The sequence below is a fragment of the Argopecten irradians genome, chromosome 6, assembly GCF_041381155.1.
Source record: "Argopecten irradians isolate NY chromosome 6, Ai_NY, whole genome shotgun sequence".
NCBI lineage: Eukaryota > Metazoa > Mollusca > Bivalvia > Pectinida > Pectinidae > Argopecten > Argopecten irradians.
In genome coordinates, this window is record NC_091139.1 from 11,088,614 (window position 1) to 11,108,120 (window position 19,507).

The 19,507-nt window shown below is 34.2% G+C and overlaps 1 protein-coding gene across 13 annotated transcripts; it reads right to left on the bottom strand.

The window, feature by feature from the left end:
- Window positions 1-558: 558 nt before the first annotated feature.
- LOC138324968 (splicing regulatory glutamine/lysine-rich protein 1-like) lies at window positions 559-19,461 on the bottom strand. Of its 13 annotated transcripts, XM_069270261.1 has the most exons (21): window positions 19,175-19,461; window positions 17,212-17,345; window positions 16,874-16,974; window positions 16,414-16,569; window positions 15,698-15,873; window positions 15,249-15,382; window positions 14,740-14,950; window positions 14,366-14,452; window positions 12,495-12,518; window positions 11,871-11,894; window positions 11,597-11,635; window positions 11,234-11,269; window positions 9,082-9,132; window positions 8,469-8,609; window positions 7,520-7,561; window positions 7,272-7,313; window positions 7,024-7,065; window positions 5,611-5,658; window positions 3,994-4,224; window positions 1,642-1,716; window positions 559-1,361 (listed from the first exon to the last, which is right to left on the bottom strand). In XM_069270261.1, the coding sequence occupies exons 1-21, from the start codon at window positions 19,339-19,341 to the stop codon at window positions 1,082-1,084; spliced, it is 2,241 nt and encodes a 746-aa protein (XP_069126362.1). In that variant the 5' UTR covers window positions 19,342-19,461; the 3' UTR covers window positions 559-1,081. The 13 variants fall into 13 exon arrangements, with proteins under 13 accessions (XP_069126362.1, XP_069126363.1, XP_069126366.1 ...); XM_069270262.1 differs by lacking the exon at window positions 12,495-12,518; XM_069270265.1 differs by lacking the exon at window positions 7,272-7,313.
- Window positions 19,462-19,507: the final 46 nt, after the last annotated feature.

A 19,507-nucleotide genomic window follows, 5' to 3' on the forward strand; every position in this document is an offset into this window, starting at 1 on the left:
TACTATTACAGTCATTATATCCACCCCTAGACTATCTCATAGTAAAACTGGAGGCAACAGAACAGAACAGGTAATTTAGTCCTTTGATGTACATCAGTAGAGCCATATAATGATACACTGTGGTTGACTGTGTGGCTTTGATGTTGGGCGTCGCTCTCTCTGTAGTCTTTAAAGGAAATCTTTGCAGGCCTGTGATTGGTTCAGATGTTTTCTGCTGAGCTGTCTCTAATTTTACTATGGATATTCCAGGGGTATAGAGATCGTAAGTGATCGGGACCTCTAGAGTATCAAGGATGAGGGTGGATATAACGTCAGTAATAGTAACCCTGCAGTATCAAGGATGCATATCCCCATCCTTGTCTTTTTTTTTCAAAAGCTGGTACAGTAAAACCTGCATAAACAACCACCTCTGTATAAAGACAGCATGCTTAACAAAACCAATTTTTGGGGTCCTGAATGATCAATTTCAACACAATTCATATACTTATGTCTATTTCTTAAGCATTATTGGAAAAATTCAATGTTATTGCTCACACTATAATACAAAAAACAAAAAAGTTGTTGTACATTTTTGGTGACTTTAATCATATTTTAACTTATTCTTTTCATGACAAAAGAGTTTTCTTAGCATGAATAGAAGTTAATCATAAGCAAGTATGGCAAAACCTTTTCACAAAATTTTACTGTGTACCATAATAATTATATTATTTCAATGCAAAATGATGTACCTATTGTCCAGAAAAAAAAAATCACTCAGATTCCCATAATTTCATATCTCCATAACAGACACTATTGATAAACATACAACTTACATTGTATTAACAAGTACAGTACTTGTACTAATCGAGCTTTAACTAAACACATGTGCATTTAAGATTTTTACGATGCAAGAAAATACCTTCAAAAAATTAACTATATACTTGACTTCAAATAATATTCAAGGTCTACTTAAAAACAGAAATGTCAAATTTCTTTATAGTTCAGTATACAAAGTCCTGTTCTAAACAAGCTCTGTGTTCGAGAATAATTCCTAAAATATTCTGAATTCCTCCCAGGATAAATCCTTGTAACACATGAAACCTCAGTCACTCATGTCCATGTCAACAGACTGAAGATTTATGTCAGAAGGGGCTGATTTTACTGGTTTATCCTCCGATTCACTGTTGCTGTTCTCGAGTAGTTTTTCCTCCTCATCATAGTTACGTATGACCTTTGTGTCCTTGACCTTTGATTCCTTATGTTTGTCTTCGCGGTCACGTTCTTTATCTTTGTCCTTATGACGTTTCTTCTTACCTTCCCTATCACGATCACGGTCACGATCTCTATCTCTGCTACGGTCACGTTTTTTGTCCTTTCTAGATCTGAAAATGTGATGTAATTATATTAAAATATCAGAACTTTATAGTATCTTTCAAAGAGTCCAACAAAGCGCTTTTCAAATTTTGAGAAGAAAGTACAAGTTCAAGCCACAATTTCTAGAAGTAAAACGCATCTTAAAGTACATATGTTTAAACATTTTGTGTTGGGAATATGGGACCAAGACTTAAATAAACAATCCTGAATATTAAAAGCAAAGAATATATCTTTAAATAAAGGTAAAATGAATGAACAATATGTGTAAACCATGGAACTTAAACTCACTTGTGACGAGAAGTTGAGCGGGATCTGCGACGGGATGTACTCCTGCTACGTCTACTCCTCTTACTTATCTTCTTTCTGTAAAAACAAAACCATACAACCAAGAATTCAGTATTATTAAATATAAATTAGAAACAAACATAACACTGTTATGTAAATATCAATTCCTATAAATTCATTAAAAAGAGAATTTTTATCAAGGTATTTGTTTCCAACAGTAAATTAAAAGACTGCAAATTTAAAGCATGCAAAAGATTAATTCTTTAACAAAGGCAATGGAAGCTTCGGATGTTGAACAAAAAACAAAAGTTCCAACGGTAGTAGGTATCCTTGACCATAACAAATTAAATACAATCCGAGACTTCCATTGCAATAGTGTACTTTTAAGAACAAGAGATTCAAGAGGGATCTTGGCGCCCACCAAAGAATGATCTTTGTCTGACAATGGAAAAAGGTATCTTTCCCCTGCTTTTCAAACTTTTTTAAACATAATACACATAAAATTTGAGATAGACATTTGATTATTTTATGAGAAATAGTGGTAACAAACTTTAACTATGAAATCCAATATGGCGGGCTGTCAGCCATCTTGTTGACCGATCAGTCCCAAAATGCATTATGCACTACTAGGGCCTAAAAAGTGGTAACAAATTTCATGTACCAAAATACAAGATGTGGCAAGTCGGGCATCTTGTTGAGCGATCAGTCTCAAATTGCAATATGCACAACTAGGGCCCTAGGGGAACCTACATGTGAAATTTGAGAAAGATCCCTTCCGTACATTCGAACAAGAGGCCCAGAGGGCCTGTATCGCTCACCTGGTTTGTAATGCTATGTAATGTTCTGAATATAAGTTCATTGTTTCTTTTCTAAAGGAATTTGAATATTTACCTCTAATTCCCCTATTGGGCCCCACTCTTTCTGCTCCAGGGGGTCAAAGCCAAAATTTATACGAATTCTGTTAACCTCAAGGATGTTTCTGGCCAAATTTGGTTACAATCCATGCAGAACTCTAGGACAAGTAGCGATTTTTAGGATTTACCTCTATTTCCCCTATTGGGCCCCGCCCCTCCTGCCCCCAGTGGGGTCAGAGCCAAAATTTACACAAGTTTTGTTTCCCTTCCCCAAAGGATGTTTCTGGCCAAATTTGGTTACAATCAATGCAGAACTCTAGGACAAGTAGTGATTTATAGGATTTACCTCTATTATTCCTATTGGGCCCCGCCCCTCCTGCCCCACGGGGGTCAGGGTCACCATTTATGCAAAATCTGATCCCCTTCCCCTAAGGAAGTTTCTGGCCAAATTTGGTTGCAATCCATGCAGAACTCTAGGACAAGTAGCGTTTTATAGGATTTACCTCTATTACCCCTTTTGGGCCCCGCCCCTCCTGCCTAAGGTGGTCAGGGTCACCATTTATGCAAAATCTGATCCCCTTCCCCTAAGGAAGTTTCTGGCCAAATTTGGTTGCAATCCATGCAGAACTCTAGGACAAGTAGCGATTTATAGGATTTACCTCTATTACCCCTATTGGGCCCCGCCCCTCCTGCCCCAGGGGGGTCAGGGTCATCATTTATGCAAAATCTGATCCCCTTCCCCTAAGGAAGTTTCTGGCCAAATTTGGTTGCAATCCATGCAGAACTCTAGGACAAGTAGCGATTTATAGGATTTACCTCTATTACCCCTATTGGGCCATGCCCCTCCTGCCCCAGGGGGGTCAGGGTCACCATTTATGCAAAATCTGATCCCCTTCCCCTAAGGAAGTTTCTGGCCAAATTTGGTTGCAATCCATGCAGAACTCTAGGACAAGTAGCGATTTATAGGATTTACCTCTATTACCCCTATTGGGCCCCGCCCCTCCTGCCCCAAGGGGGTCAGGGTCACCATTTATGCAAAATCTGATCCCCTTTCCCTAAGGAAGTTTCTGACCAAATTTGGTTAAAATCCATGCAGAACTCTAGGACAAGTAGCGATTTAAAGGAAATGTTGACGGATGGACGGACGACGAACACCGCGCCATGGCAATAGCGGTAACAAACTTTAACTATCAAAATCAAAGATGAAATATGCATGACTAGGGTCCTAGGAGAACGTACATGTGAAATTTGAGGAAGATCTCTTCCGTACATTCGAAAAATAGCGGTAACAAATTTAACTATCAAAATCAAAGATGAAATATGCATGACTAGGGTCCTAGGGGAACGTACATGTGAAATTTGAGAAAGATCTCTTCCGTACATCCGAACAATAGCGGTAACAAACTTTAACTATCAAAATCCAAGATGATTGCCCCATCTTGTAAATTCTTAGTTAAATCTGAACTGTTACATATATTTATAATCCATGTTAAGAACTTACCCTCTGCTTCGGCTGCGACTACGGGACCGTCTGCTTCGTCGAGGGCTGCGAGATGACCTACGCGGGCTTCGGCGAGGACTGCGAGATGCCCTCTTTGTAGGACTGCGAGACGCTTTTCTCACAGGACTGCGAGAACTCTTCCTTGGTGGTGGACTACGGGAGGACCTTCGTGGACTGGAAGAGCCTTTCCTTACAGGACTTCGACTCCGACTACGAGTCTCACTGGAGGATCTGCAGCATTTCAAGAAGGAATGATTATGATACTTCTTTAAACAAAACAGGAATGACCGTAGATGTTCATATTCTGATGGTAATCTTATTTAAGCCTTCTTGTGCCAGATAAATTGCACTAAAATAAGATTAAATAGAATGCATTTTTTTTTAAGTACGGTATCTATCCATTATGGTAAAAACGACAATGCATCACTACGCTGAACACGGCTTTGGACTTCTAACTTTAACTAGAAACAAGAGCTTTGAATTGATCTATGATTAGACTCTTTTGAAATTACTCTTTGTAATCACAAGTTACGGTAGATTAAATCTTAGTCGATTTTCACTAATCAGGGCAATGCTCATGCTGGAATGTAACACAAGTTAATCATAGGAAATACAATGTGGTTTACATGTACATGTAAAAAGGCTTCCTGCTAAGGGAAGCCTTAACCCAAAAGCAGACTTGCAAGTGTAACATCAACTTATCATTACAATATTTTTGTTCACAGACTAAACGTTGGGTCATTTATTTTCTACCTGGTTACTTAGATATCATCCTTTGGCATAATACAGGTAAGGGTTAGAGTCTTCTTGCACTAAATATTCACCTTTTCACAAATCGCACAATATAATAAAATGATAAATACTATGTATACAAAAATGTATAACCTAGGATTAGAGTTCTTATTAATTAGTGGATAAAATTTATAACACCTAATTGTGTTTCTTACCCCAAAATATTCATCTTTTCTTGAATCCCAAAGAATAAGAAAGTACAGGATAGAATATGATGTATAGAAAGACGCATTGTAAAACTTGCATTAAAAGGCATTACTTTAAATTGACTGTCAAAATTAATATTATGCAGGATGTGTGAACAATCTAACTGAATGGTGTACTTATAAAGTTAAGCGTGATGCATGCATATATAAATAAAAAAAAAACCCTGTTTGTTTTATCTTGGAAGTGCCAGGCTTTGGATGAGGATGGAAACAACATGATCAACAGGTAATTAAGCCAATATTCATAATTAGCCTACATCTATAGCTATGACAGTATGTGAACAATTTCCCATCATAGCATTGAAAATGGCAGCTAAATGTAATATTTCAAACACTGAAGTTTGCCGAAAATATATATATATACAATGTATTGCAAAATTGTAAAATACCCAATTCAATTTTTTGAAAGTTCTGAGATTTTTTATTCGAATAACCAGAGGTCATGTAATATAAAAATCGAAGCAAATATACAGAGTTAAATTGGGATATGTATTTGGATTAATTCTGGAAGAATCATTTTGATATATTTTCTGTCTTATAATCAATCCAGCCACCAGGTGTTTGCATGCAAATTAAGAATTAGAAGATTGAAAATGACAAAGACATGAAATTAGTTTACCTGAGTGTGGGATCTTGCTTAACCTTTTCGTCTGAGGAATGAGTGGGGCTACGCGACACGACAAAACAGAGATTGAAATACAGCAATATGCAACAGGGGATGATGTAAAGCAGATTAATATCATAAAACACCCAGCTCATATCACCATTGCCTTGTTTAGGTCATGGTCACAGGTATATGATGAATGTTTATCAAGTAGCACATTAGTCTTAAAATCTAGTAACAGTTGGAGCCACGTAGGCGAAAAACTGGTGACAAATGATCTAAGTCTTATTTTCAGGGAAACCAAGAAGATAATACCACTTTATCACATTATATAAACTGTTGTACAGAGTGTATGGGCCTGGGTAAACTGTATATAACAAATATGCATGTCATGCTTTTGGCAGGACAATCTGAATAAAATCATCTCTTCATGACTTCATTTCAACCTTACGACAATTGAACATCTGACAGTAATGCAATCAGGGTCATGCTAAACAATCTTTGGCTCTAGCCGTTTTGCACTAGGTATTGCCCTTTGAACTGTCACTGATTTATGTTAGCTGAATCCAGATGCGACAAAAGCCCTACTCTGGATGTTAAATTCAAATAATTGTCTGTGACATTTTGGAGTCATCTGCTTGTGACGCTCGTGGCAGTACTTTCCGATATACAGACTACGTATGTATAAGCCAAAAACAGACGCTTTAAATCATGTTGTAAGTCAAGACAAAGACTCGTATAGCATCACTTTGATATGCCATGCCCCATATCTGACTCAAAATCCATTTTAATCCAGTATTATCTGTGACTACATGTACACTGTGCAGAATAAAGTTGATATCTGATAACTAACACTCAGTTAGAGCCAAAGTTAAGAAACATGAAATGTCTAACACAATTGCAAGTCCCACAGGATGCATCAGTCACAGAACCAGTTTCATCATCACTATAAATAGCAGCATCTACTGCCACAGCAGTTGCAACCCCTAGGTAGAGCTAATATGAGAACACACAATACCACTAGGAAAATATTTTATAACCTCTAATATAATTATCATTCTTTAGTCATATCACTTTGAACAGCACTGTGAGGGATATCATCTCAGATGCTACAATAGTCTTGGGAAATTTTTTTATGGATACCGCATAACTGTTTTGTTAAACTCAAAACCTTCACCCCTGAAAACACATTTGGACTCTTCTTCTTCAAGACGTGAGACAGTCTATTATAAAGTTTCAGGGGTGAATGGGTTTAACTACTTAAACTTCCTGTATTTAACAGCATTTAAGAATCACATGCCAAAAGCAACTTAAAGAGCCTCCCTATAACTGTAATCACAGTTAATAGATTGCACGTCTTCAGGAATAATTTTTTTCTCCTGTAATATTATTTTGTATTACTATCGTTTGACTACACAAGCTTTTTACCTTTGGGATGGTTTGGTAGTGTTGGTCTGGTCAGATGGGGGACTAAAACAAAATACATCAGAATGGATATAATCTTACCTGTTAAAATTCTGTATTTAACAGCATTTAAGAATCACATGCCAAAAGCAACTTAAAGAGCCTCCCTATAACTGTAATCACAGTTAATAGATTGCACGTCTACAGGGATAATTTTTTTCTCCTGTAATATTATTTTGTATTACTATCGTTTGACTACACAAGCTTTTTACCTTTGGGATGGTTTGGTAGTGTTGGTCTGGTCAGATGGGGGACTAAAACAAAATACATCAGAATGGATATAATCTTACCTGTTAAAATTCTGTATTTAACAGCATTTAAGAATCACATGCCAAAAGCAACTTAAAGAGCCTCCCTATAACTGTAATCACAGTTAATAGATTGCACGTCTTCAGGGATAATTTTTTTCTCCTGTAATATTATTTTGTATTACTATCGTTTGACTACACAAGCTTTTTACCTTTGGGATGGTTTGGTAGTGTTGGTCTGGTCAGATGGGGGACTAAAACAAAATACATCAGAATGGATATAATCTTACCTGTTAAAGTTATCTTAATTATACTTAATTAGAGCATAAAAACAATTAGTAACTCGATCACACAAGTAGCGAGCGGAGTAAAAATCAATTTTTATATCTGGGGGAGTCAAATTATAATTTCTCAATTTAATTTTGGTGAACTTAAGTGAATGAAGCAAAACAAATGACAAGAAAGGTCAACTATATGGCTTATCACTGGAAGACCATGATAATCACCGAACAACTATTCCGTCTCTGCATATTACAGAGTTAGTTCCCTTGCTGGTAGGTATCCATTGTGATGTCATTATTTTGTGAGTGCAATTCACATCATTTTCTCCGAAAAATATGAGATTACACTTGCAAACACATGACATCAGGTGTCACAATCAATACCTACCCGCAAGGACAGATAACTCTGATATGCAAATACAGAATATATATACAGTAAAGTGAGACTTCTATCAGAAGGAATACCCCAAAAGGATCTAAAGTGACTTTGTAACCCTTTTTACAAAGTACTCTATCTTAGATTAATATTTCACAAATGTAAACCAACTTTCGGGACTAGTAAATTTGGCAATTTCACTTCAAATCAAAATGATGGAGATCATTTTTTCGCAGATTCAGAAACTAAATCGAAACATCTTTCAACAATATTTAAGTAAATGATAACTTGTGGAGATCAACTTTCTTGAATTTACACCTTAATTATGAAATTCGTGAAAGAAAGGTGGTTGACAGTAAAAGTATAGCTTTATAAGGCTTGTGATGAAGGTCTTTTACTTGTTGGGGTCGATATAACTTGAAATTTTAAGAAAAACTTTCAAATGTAAGACTATCAAAGATATTACAAACAAAACGTTTCAGTAAGAACTCTTGGACTACCTACTCTGCAAGAGCTGGAGGAGCCTCAGATTCTTCCTTCTGTTTGCCAGTCTTGCTGTCTTCCCTTTCCAATTTTGGTGGGGATAGTGACTTCTTCCTTTCTCTAGAACGTGAGCGCCTTGGTGTACGGCTTCTTCTGCGACTCCTGAAAGCACAATATAATTACATATCATTATGCATGTTTCATTTTATGAAACGCTACCACACATACTGCGCTAAAAAAATAATAATATTTATATTTTGTTGTTGTTTCATAGAAAATATAGACTATTATTGAACAAGAATTTCACCAAATTTGAGTTATCACATAGAATCAGCTTTTGCATTTATTAAGTGACCTAGGCCTCGTCAAGTTGATCCATTGAAAAATATTCCCAAGCATGAAGGCTGTGTCTAATAAGTTCAAGGAAAGAGAAAAAAGTGAAAAAAGCAGTCAACATGGTAATGATACCTTATATAAATGTTGCCTGTGTTTGAAATTTCTTTATCCTTCATTTTTCTGTTTTTCATCAAAATAAAATCTAAATACAGAGGCTAAAATAATATGAGAAAAGAAACAAAACTAATTCAATACAATACACCAACATTGTAATAATTTATACAGTGGTATCACTGACCTTGACCTTGAGCGGCGAGAATAGGCTCTAGGAGGTGTCCTTGATTTACGCCTGCAAAAGAAAAATTTAGAAATCATAAGATTCCATGAATGATTTATTTTTTCTAATTATCATAAATAAAACACTGGTAAGATATATTGATACTATTCTAATGCATCTCCTGGGAAAAGATCAGTGCAGCAAATATATATACAAACAGCAATCTAAATCCATATATAACATGAAATATTCGTTGTGTAAAAATGTTTACAGTTTTTGTGGTTGCTAATGTACCATGTATAGCTATTAAAAAACAAAATGTTGCTCTATACATTATTCAAAGCGCTAACTCAGATATTTCAACTCACATAATGATTTTAAAGTCTCAAACCATGAAGGAATGTACACAAACATTTTATGTTATACAGTACTATGGATTCGTGTGGAGTTGACCTGAACTATAAAATTGAGTTTAAGAATATATTTTGTGTTGAGTTGATGGTAAGTTGCCCTGATTATATAAATTATAAAACTGAGTTTAGAAATATATTTCCTATATTAACCTTTAAATTCTCCGATTAAGTCTTATAATTTTATCACATACTAGATGTTTAACTCATTACCCCTAAAATTCCATAATGGACTGGCCTAGTCTTTGACTTAGAAGAGCCTAAATGTGTCTACAGGGTTGAATGAGTTAAAATTTGATTTTAGTCCTTCAGGAATATAGCCTCGCCTTTTTTTAAAAACACATATTATCTTAAGTATACAAATGTAAATTCTTATTCAGTCACTGTTCATTCTCATTTTAAAATACTGATCTTTTTATTTACATGTATTTGATGATTATGCATTTTAAATAATTTTGGCTGGCACACTAATCTGAAAGAGATAATTATGCTTATTTAAAGCTATCATGGACAAACTTATATAAAGTTTATGAATTCATATGTGTTCAATGGTTTTTTTTATACTTTCAAATGCCAATATATATAATTTGTTTAAAAAATTCAAACCATTACCTGGGTGTGCAATATTTTCTGTAGTGTGTAAAAGACTCAAAAAACTTAAATGTTTGCTAAATGGCTTAAAAACTACAGAAATGTGGACTCAGATATCAAAGGGAGACAATTGTAAATTATATTGGTGACGGTTGTAAAAGTAGACGCTGAAATAATAACATTACATAAATATAATTAAGTGCATGATTGGTCATGATTAATTCATTGACTTTTGAGACATATTTACTGCATGTAGATTTCTCATCAGCCAAAAACATGTCAATGAAAAAACTATTCGCATGGTTACAATCAAATCAGAAAGTAATAAGTATGTCAAAATCAATAATTAATACATTTCCATTTTCCAATGAGAAGAATATCTTAATTATGATTTAACATGAAAGAAATGTGGTAAAAACTGTGTCCACTTTTATGATGACATGTACTTAAAAAATTGTAATTAAAGGTATACATTAGTTCCTGTTACTTTTTCTCTGTATTTAAATTTTTTAGATCGAACGTGAATTTATTTGTTTTCATGTTGGGATTCTGAAATTTAGCAAAGATTTCAGGATTTTTTCTACTATATAAAGATAAATGAATTATATGTTAAGACCCTAGTTTGTGCAAAACACCAATGCCGTATAGTCATGAATACTGTCTTTATTTTTTATACTGGGTATACATAATGATAAATGTGCTGCTTATTGAATCATACCGTTATTGTGTTCAGTCTCCCCTATACCATATGTGATGTATTACCCCCCTCCATCATACAACACGTAATTCATGAATGTAGAAATTAATCAACCCTACATGTACATAGTTTGGTAAATTTCTCTTGTCCTCGTCTCATAAGAATGAATCTTCCACGATGTCATTCAGTATTGGTATGTATGAGAAAACAATTGTTCAAACTCCGAATCACAGGCAAAATTAAAGATGACGTTTCCACTTCGTAAACAAATATCTAGAAGATCTACTTTAGAATATCTCTATGTACCAGCTATGAGTTTTTTAATTCTTATTTTGGGGAGCATAAAAGTTTGATATTCTTAAAACATCACATGTATCTGGTACAACACTGATCTAGGAAATGACATCATGCACGCGATAAAAAAAAAAGGGCCACAGAGAAGAAACGGAGTGAGTAGAGCGAGGGGTCATACTACCTGAGTGGGAAGATGATTTGACCCCGCAGTGGACCCCTAAACAGGAAACAAAGCTTCATTTTAGAGGGTCTTGCCACCACATGCACAAGGAACATAGAAGCCCTACCTCACTTATAAAAACACAAATGTACATTATCATATTTCGGCCGTTTAAAGCTATGAAATTACAAAACAAATTTTCATTTTAAAACTTCATCCTTCAAGTCAGTTTCATATTATGAGCGATACGTTAAGATATGAGTAAATGTTAAATGTAAAGATATTTAAATAGCTACGAATTCAACGTTCATGATATTATGAATCCAGTCAATAATGAATGGTAATTATAGAAAAAGTACTTGGTGAACTAGGACTCTTATTTACCTTGTAGGGAAATAGTTCTTTCCTTTCTCGTCAGTACTTCTTCAAAAAGGAAAGAAGAGTATGTTACAACTAAAAAAATTCTTCATGCCACGGAAATTCATATGGATTTTATTTCTTGGTACTTTTTTTTTGTATTAATGGGGAAAAAATGGGAAGATGATTAAAAGACAAAATTATCAAATTAACTTCTCAAGCTTTTAATATTTTGCTATTTGATCAGACGAAAAAAAAAGAAAGTTTATACATAATGTTAATGCAATCACTTTAAACTCACTTTTCTGTTGACCCTTGCTTGGATCTGCAAGAAATATTAAAGCTACTTATAATTATCTTGAGAAATAAAAAATAAGTACAAGCATCACTTTTTTTTTTTTTTTTTAAACTTAAAAACTGACATCATTCAAAAAGTGCCTACGTGCACTGATCAGCCCTCAAGGGGCTATATAGCTACATTAACGCTTTTGGTTACTTCTCTACCCTGGGACAACTAGTGACAAAGACCACTCTTATATATTAATTTTAATTTACAGTTACTATAAAATACAAGTTTTAAGAGGACAGTGGCCATTTTAAATTTCCCTGGGGGAATTTTGCACCCTTATCATACCATTTCTAATTTCAAACCAAAAGAACTATGACTTTTGAGGAATTCCCTGGAAACCAATTGTGGATAGACAGACTGCAGGTTGACAGATAGCTAGATATAGTAAATGTAGGGCCCCTGTATAGATTTTTTGGTGTTTTTTTTTTTAGTAAAAAGTACACGTATTGGGATTTTCCCCATCATTATCATCATTTTTGTTGTTGCTAATAACCTTCAATGATAATGAACTTAAAACTCCCATCCTAAAATCCTTAATGAAACTCATAAATTATTATTTTATTAATCACAACTCACTTTTCATTGGATTCTTGCTTGGATCTGTAATAAACAATTTTCTTTAACTCAAAACTCAACTTTATGTATTTTTTTACATGAATGTCACGGCCAATAAATTTCTACAATTCACAGCTTTCTCAGCCATTCAATGACACTGGCATTGTTTTTTAACTTTCAAAACATGCTGATTTCTTATTTATCATATGAAAATAAAATAGACTTAAGCTTAATTTCCTTTTTGTTAAATTTGTATCATGCCCAACAATAGTTTTGTTCTATTCCTTTGTACCATATACTGTATATGTAGAACATACACAAGAAATTTTATTATTTTACTATTGTGTTTTTTTCTTGCCTTAATTTTCAATTTATTACAGTTCTTAACACTGTGTTGTAATGTTCATGATCATCTAACTATGAAAAAAAAAAAAAAATTATCATCAACACTATTGGTGATAAAATGTCTAAAATCCTAAGAAGGGTATGATTTTTGCTCTTATAACTTTTAAAAATTTGTACTCTAATTGGTTTTTACCTAAATTTTTACAACATTAATTATAATTCTATATACTGCTTTAATGTAAGAACGTTGACTCAGTACAAGTGTATATACAATATCAACATCAACATCTGTGACATGGAAAATGAAACAAATAAGAAAGATACTACATGTATATCAATTATTTTTAAGTCAGAAATGAAACCATATTATCAAAGGACTTAAAAATGAATATTATAATGTTATCTGCCCTCGTGGGTAGGTTGACCATGATGTCATTTGTTTGTGAGCATCGTGCCATATAATTTTCAGAGAAAACAACACGAATTCCTCTCACAAGATAATGACGACACAAGGATACCTAACCGAAATTGGTTATTCTGTAATATGCAAAGACGGAATATACAGTCACAATGAAACCACTTTTTAAAGAAGTACCATATAGCCCGTTATTTTTGCGGGGATATTTTCATAAATTTCAAAGGCCATACTATGATTATCAAAAATGTATCCGCCAAAAACAAAAATGGGACATTGATAGAGTCATGTATACCCTGAAAGCCAAATTGAAAAACATGAATATCACTAAAATATGTTCTCATTTTTTTTTAAAATCATGAAATATTTTAACTCGCATAAATAACAAACTACAGTATATACCAGTACCCTGACCTGAATCAAGTTTTATAATAGGGTAAATCTACTCCCATAATGGATACCTCTGAAGACATTATAGAATGTTTTGAGGAGAGAAATTTTATCTAATAAACTTGACCATTTCTTTTAAAAAGTTACTAAGAGAACAAGATAGATGATTAGGTTTGTTTTCAAGGAGACATCATGATTATATAATTTAAAAGATGTCACAAAACAAGAGTGCATCAGCACAAGATATCAAAAGTAGGGGTTAGTAGGAGCACATATAGATTTATTTCAATGAAAAGTTGTGAATCAAAGAAATTCATCTATATCAAAAAAGTATTATGTGAAGATATAATCTAGTTTTTGCTGCAAATTAGTGTCCTTCACTTTGCCATAAATCGAACAGAAAACCCCTTTCATAAATGAACCTGTTTTTCAAGTATTCACCAAATAAATCAATATTTCAGAAATAACTGAAAATTAAAAAAAATAAGTTTGAAATGGAAACTACTGTACTAGCTTGGTTGTTCAAACCTTGATTAATAAACATCCAAATCTCTAAAGCAAAACCTGGCCCATGTATTGAACTGAGCATTTACAGCAGTAATCTTTTATTTCAGCCTTTCATATGTATGAACAATTTTGCAATTTGTTTTGAGTAAATCAAACTTTGAACAACCCCTTTCACTCTTTAGAATGTATGCATTATATGGCTGTTTTCAAACCATTATATATTAACTACTCTCACCTTGATCTTGATCTTGAACGTTTGCTTCGAGTTCTAGACCTTGATCGACTCCTGTGGCGGGATCGGTCACGAGACCTCTTGCGTGACCTATAGATGAAACAATTCATGAACACGCTATATCTATATATATATATCAGAAGAAGATAAAGGATATCTTGTTCATCTTTCAGTATCTAAATATATCAGAGGTTCTATAAAGATATGGTTCTTGCACAAAACATTTACAATTATAATACATTTGTAAAAGGCACAGGTCATTAAAAAGTTTGGTACATACATGTAGCATTCCAGATTAAATGACAATCAATAATAACTAAATAGTTTTAAAAAAGTCTGCACAGATTGTTTTGACTGGTCAAATTTTCTTAACAAACCTTCTGCGAGTCCTTGACCTGGACCTAGAGCGTCTCCTTGATCTAGATCTTCTTGACCTTGACCTTCTACGCGACCTTGACCTAGATCTTCTTCTGGACCTTGACCTTTTACGAGACCGGTCACGCCTCCTTGACCTAGAACGACTACGCCTCTTTGAGCGAGACCTTGACCGATATCGCTTTGTAGAACGTGACCTGCTTCTGTCTCTTCCTATAATACAAAACAAATGATGGTAAATATGGAAACTGTTTCTATTCATATCCTCAGAGATTAACATTAATTTATGATCAACTTAGTAAATAATTGCAGAACTGATCTAATGAGTATCAAAATGTTAATCCAAAATTTATCTTTTTGAAATAACAATTAGTGTTAACTATAGAGATAAATTTAAATAATTTCTGTTTTAACTTTTGTGTTGAAGTCTTAAATACTAGTGTATGACAATATGTCAAAGAATCTATTTCAAAGTCTATCAGCGTAAGGATTCTCAGGATACAGCACTAACCTTTGTCGTCGACAGCAGCTGTGATAAGAGATTGGGCCTCCTTCACCTTCTTCATAGCTTCCTCTATCTCCCGCTGGGCTGCCTGCTGGGTCTTCGTAATGGGTTTGTTTATGGCATTGGTAGCATGGCCGACACTGAAATGACGAATCCAAACCCATTTACTGTACAATGAACAGGAATTCAATGTAATGGTAGTAAGCATGATTGTTATCATTACTAACAAGGGACTGTCTCAAGCAGACCTTTGTTATTCTTAATTCTTTGTAATCTGAATTGTGAAGGTAAATTGGGTTCTCAAATAAAAAAATTTTCGAAGGCAAAATTCAGATTCTCAGTTAAATTTTCTACAGAAGGCAAAACTTACACCTATCAATACAAGGTGTAATGTTAGTACGCCATTTTTTTTACATCAAAACAAAAGAACATACAAGAAATAAGCCAGCACTCACCTGATTGGCCTTCCCTGGAATACGACCCCATTGTATGTAAGAGCAGTGACCACAGATCTCTGGTCAGTGAACTCTACAAAGGCAAATCGGGACAAAAGACTTTCATCGCCGGCCATTCTCACATACTTTATTTCCCCCACTTGAGAGAAGAACTTTAGAAGCTGATCAGCAGCAACCTGTAAAGAAAAGATTCCTAATAAAATAGAATATATGTCTACACAAAACCATTTATCTAAAATTAACATCTACCACAAATATTTCTAAAGCATCCATGTTAAAAATGTTCCCTTATCTGTAGGAGTTGTCATACAATTTTATTTCTTGTTACTAAAAAAGAATATGTCTGTAAAGAAGCCATTATGTGAAAATTCTGCTTAAAATAATGATACCAAAATAACAGCAAGTGGACTTGTTTGTGAGTCTTCAGCGTATTGTGCTTCTTAAGTTTTGTGAATCATCAAACCTACTTCACACCAAAGTCATGGAAAATCTTCTGTCAAATTGAGTATAGTTCTCATACCTTCACAATCGATCATTATAAGCGTGTTTGCTTTTACGTGAATCTATACACAAAACCATGTGTATATTTCACATTTTCTATAGTATAAAACTTTTTCATAAATTATTACTATATGACATTGATTCTTAAATGTGACTTCAGACTTTCCAGACTCAATCTCTGATAGAAAAGTTTAATTGTTTCCGGACCCACTTACAGTCTGGTCAAGGTTGCCAATATAAACTGTGCGTCGGATTTCCTCTATTTTAGTTGGGTCTGTGTTTCCGGGTAGAGGTGGGTACTGGGGTAATCCCAAGGCTGTCATACGTGGATCATAAGTTGTGATCATCTGGCTTGATCCAACTCCAGTCATCTGGAAAAATATATTGCAATATTATGTTCATTATAAATTATAATATTTACATAATTATAATTACAATATACAACTAAGACAAGTTATCAAATATGAATATGTATGCTAATGGCTTTGCCTTTGAAGGAATGTCAGGAAAAGCTCCGGGCTATCTGAGGCCTGGAAATTTCTTCTTCAATATACCATTTGTATTCCCAAATTAAGGTAAAAATGAACTTTTTTCAAACATAAATAATCAAAAAGGGTCAGAACTTTGCAAAATTGTATTGTGTGTTAATTAAATAAAACTACTGAATCTTATTACCTGACTGATAACGTTGCTAGGCCATGTTGGTTGCCCTGGCATCATCCCAGCAACAGCAGACGGAGCAAGCTGTAGAGCGATACTTTCATCAGGAATCTTACCTGTAAATCATGTTTAAACAATAAATAACACAAGTCTATTTCATGTCTGATCCTTAAAAGATATGTAGCATGGGAACTTTAAAATGCGATATTTTGAATATCTGTACCCCCAAAAGGTACAATTTACAGTGATATATATAAATACATATATATGTTACTCTTCTGAAGAAGAAAACACTTTGATTGAAACACTGACATCAACATTACTTAGCTAGGTATAACAGCAAAAAGTTTTACCATCCATAACTGGGACGACGATGAGAGCACGGTCAATGAAGACAGTGTTAGTGAGATGTAAAGCAACACCAGTACTTGTGACATCATCAAATTTCACATAGCACACCTTGGGAGTCGCGTTGCTTTCGGACTGCCTGTTAACAGAAAGAGTGGAAATTATACAAGTGTATTACTAGTCTATATATATACATAAGGCATTGAAAGCTGTGGAATATAATGTTCTCATAGAAAAATAAGAAAGAAGTTACATTAATGTTTGGACATCGGAAAAGGTCACAGTAAGACATTATCCATACAGTGAACTGTTTCTTTGCAAGCTGATTATATAATGGAATTGAATAGTTCATTATTTGCAAACAATCTGTTTGGTGAAAATGTATTAAACAATTTTTCGAGTGTTTTTATTTCACAGAATCCCGCATTAGATTTGGATAAATTATTGATTACTTAAATGTAGGGTTATCTAGCAGTATCAGGAGTCAAATCAACAATTTCTCAGAAATTTGAAGAGTCTAAACATTTGACAAACAGATCTAGACATGTGCTTCAAACCCAAGAGTCAAATCTGATTTTTGGAAGTCAAAAACATACTCTCAATGGTCTACTAGATGCCCTGATGGGGTTCTATATCCAGTCTGCAATGCAGGCAAAGATATTTTATAATGATGCAGTTTATCAGGTTACAAGAATATTAAAGATGCTCCACCGCCGACAGAGCATAAACGATATTCATCATTTGAACAACAATTGGTGTTTAATCATGTATATATATGTCTAATTAACACAAAAAAAAAATTAAAAGATTATTTTGCCTTTGGTGCAGGCGCAATCAGTGCCATCCATATAGGATATAGTGCCATGGAATTTTTTCGGGATGCAATCAATTATTTTTCATATCTTTAACTTGAAGTAAAATAAGAAGCTGAAACTTCTCTATGTTGGTAATGGTGTATAGTAAATAACTTTTGTAACTGAAGAAAATTACTAAATCGTCTGCTCCTCTTTTTGATAGTGAAAAAATACTATTTGTCAGCGGTGGAGCATCTTTAATGTTGGTCATTTTTATTTCACCATTTTATCCGAATTTTCAATATTTCATAAAAAATGAGAAAAAATATTAAAGGGACAATTCATTCTAAGAGAACATTAAAATTTGTACATATATCGGAAAAACCCAGTTCTAATGGAATTTAGATCAGTCGGTTTTACTGTGATGTGCCTGAAAAGACAATGGTGGTGACATGTGTGTGAAATTTTCAAACTCGCTCGCTGTCCGCCATTACACATTGTGGTCGAACTTCTTATATGCCGAACCCTGTCCCTTGCTCGTAGAGTAATGCAACTTTTGTCTATAACTGCTCAAATCGCTCTGACTATAGTTTGTTTACCTTATTAGGTGAATTATCTTGCCTCAAAATCATTTTATCACCTTCGCAGTGGTTAAGTAGTTCATTTGTTTAACGTGCGTGACTTTGGCTCGGGTATAGGTACAGCACCCATATTCTACCTGCTTAATCGTATTGATCAACGATTTGATATTTCAACGATATTAATTAAAATACTTAACAATGACGTGGAATTTGTCAATGTTTAAACGTTATTTTTTTCATAAGAAATATAGAACAATACATTTATACCATATTTCACTTCTTGGTTATGTAAAAGAATTAGCCTGAGTGAATTGTCCCTTTAAAAATGATAATTTTATCTGCAAAATACACTGCAATTATTATTTTTTTTTTAAATAATTGTAAAAGATAGACAGGAAACAGAGGACGATCTGACTTTCTGTTGTATCGATCCACAACCACACAAAATGATTACGGACCGGTTCGGTACCCAGACAGTTTACAAGTAATTTTGGACCCATATCTAGGCGTGCCACATATATATGCATTGAAATGAACCATTGCATATACGAGAATACAACAGTTTAAGTAACACCGTCTCCAAATTTCCTTACATCATAGGGTCCATCTCCGGGTCTGGAAGAATTGCTTCTGGAGGATAAAGTTTGATTTCATCGATTCTGCCAATGTATCCAAAAAGTGTCTTCATTTGGTCCTTTGACGCAGCCGGTGCAACATTTGTCACCTGGATGACGCGTGTATTTATCTTTTCAGAAGACATTGCAGAAGGCAAAATTGATTCTAAACAACACGAAGAATTATAAACGTTTCCAGTATGATTTTTTCGATCTAACAAGTCGTTCAAAGATGGCGTGCTTTTTGTGTTTGCAGAACCACCATGTGGTTGTCGAAAAAGTGGTAGGCCTATTTTGTTTAAAAGCCATAAA

Bases quoted from the DNA above. Each gene is read 5' to 3' on its own strand.
- LOC138324968 (XM_069270261.1), bottom strand. From the start codon at position 19,341: ATGTCTTCTGAAAAGATAAATACACGCGTCATCCAGGTGACAAATGTT. The intron at 17,346-19,174 runs GTAAGGAAATTT...TTCTGTTAACAG, and splicing joins CCGGAGATGGACCCTATGAT to GCAGTCCGAAAGCAACGCGA. The intron at 7,066-7,271 runs GTAAAAAGCTTG...ATTTTGTTTTAG, and splicing joins ACTACCAAACCATCCCAAAG to TCCCCCATCTGACCAGACCA.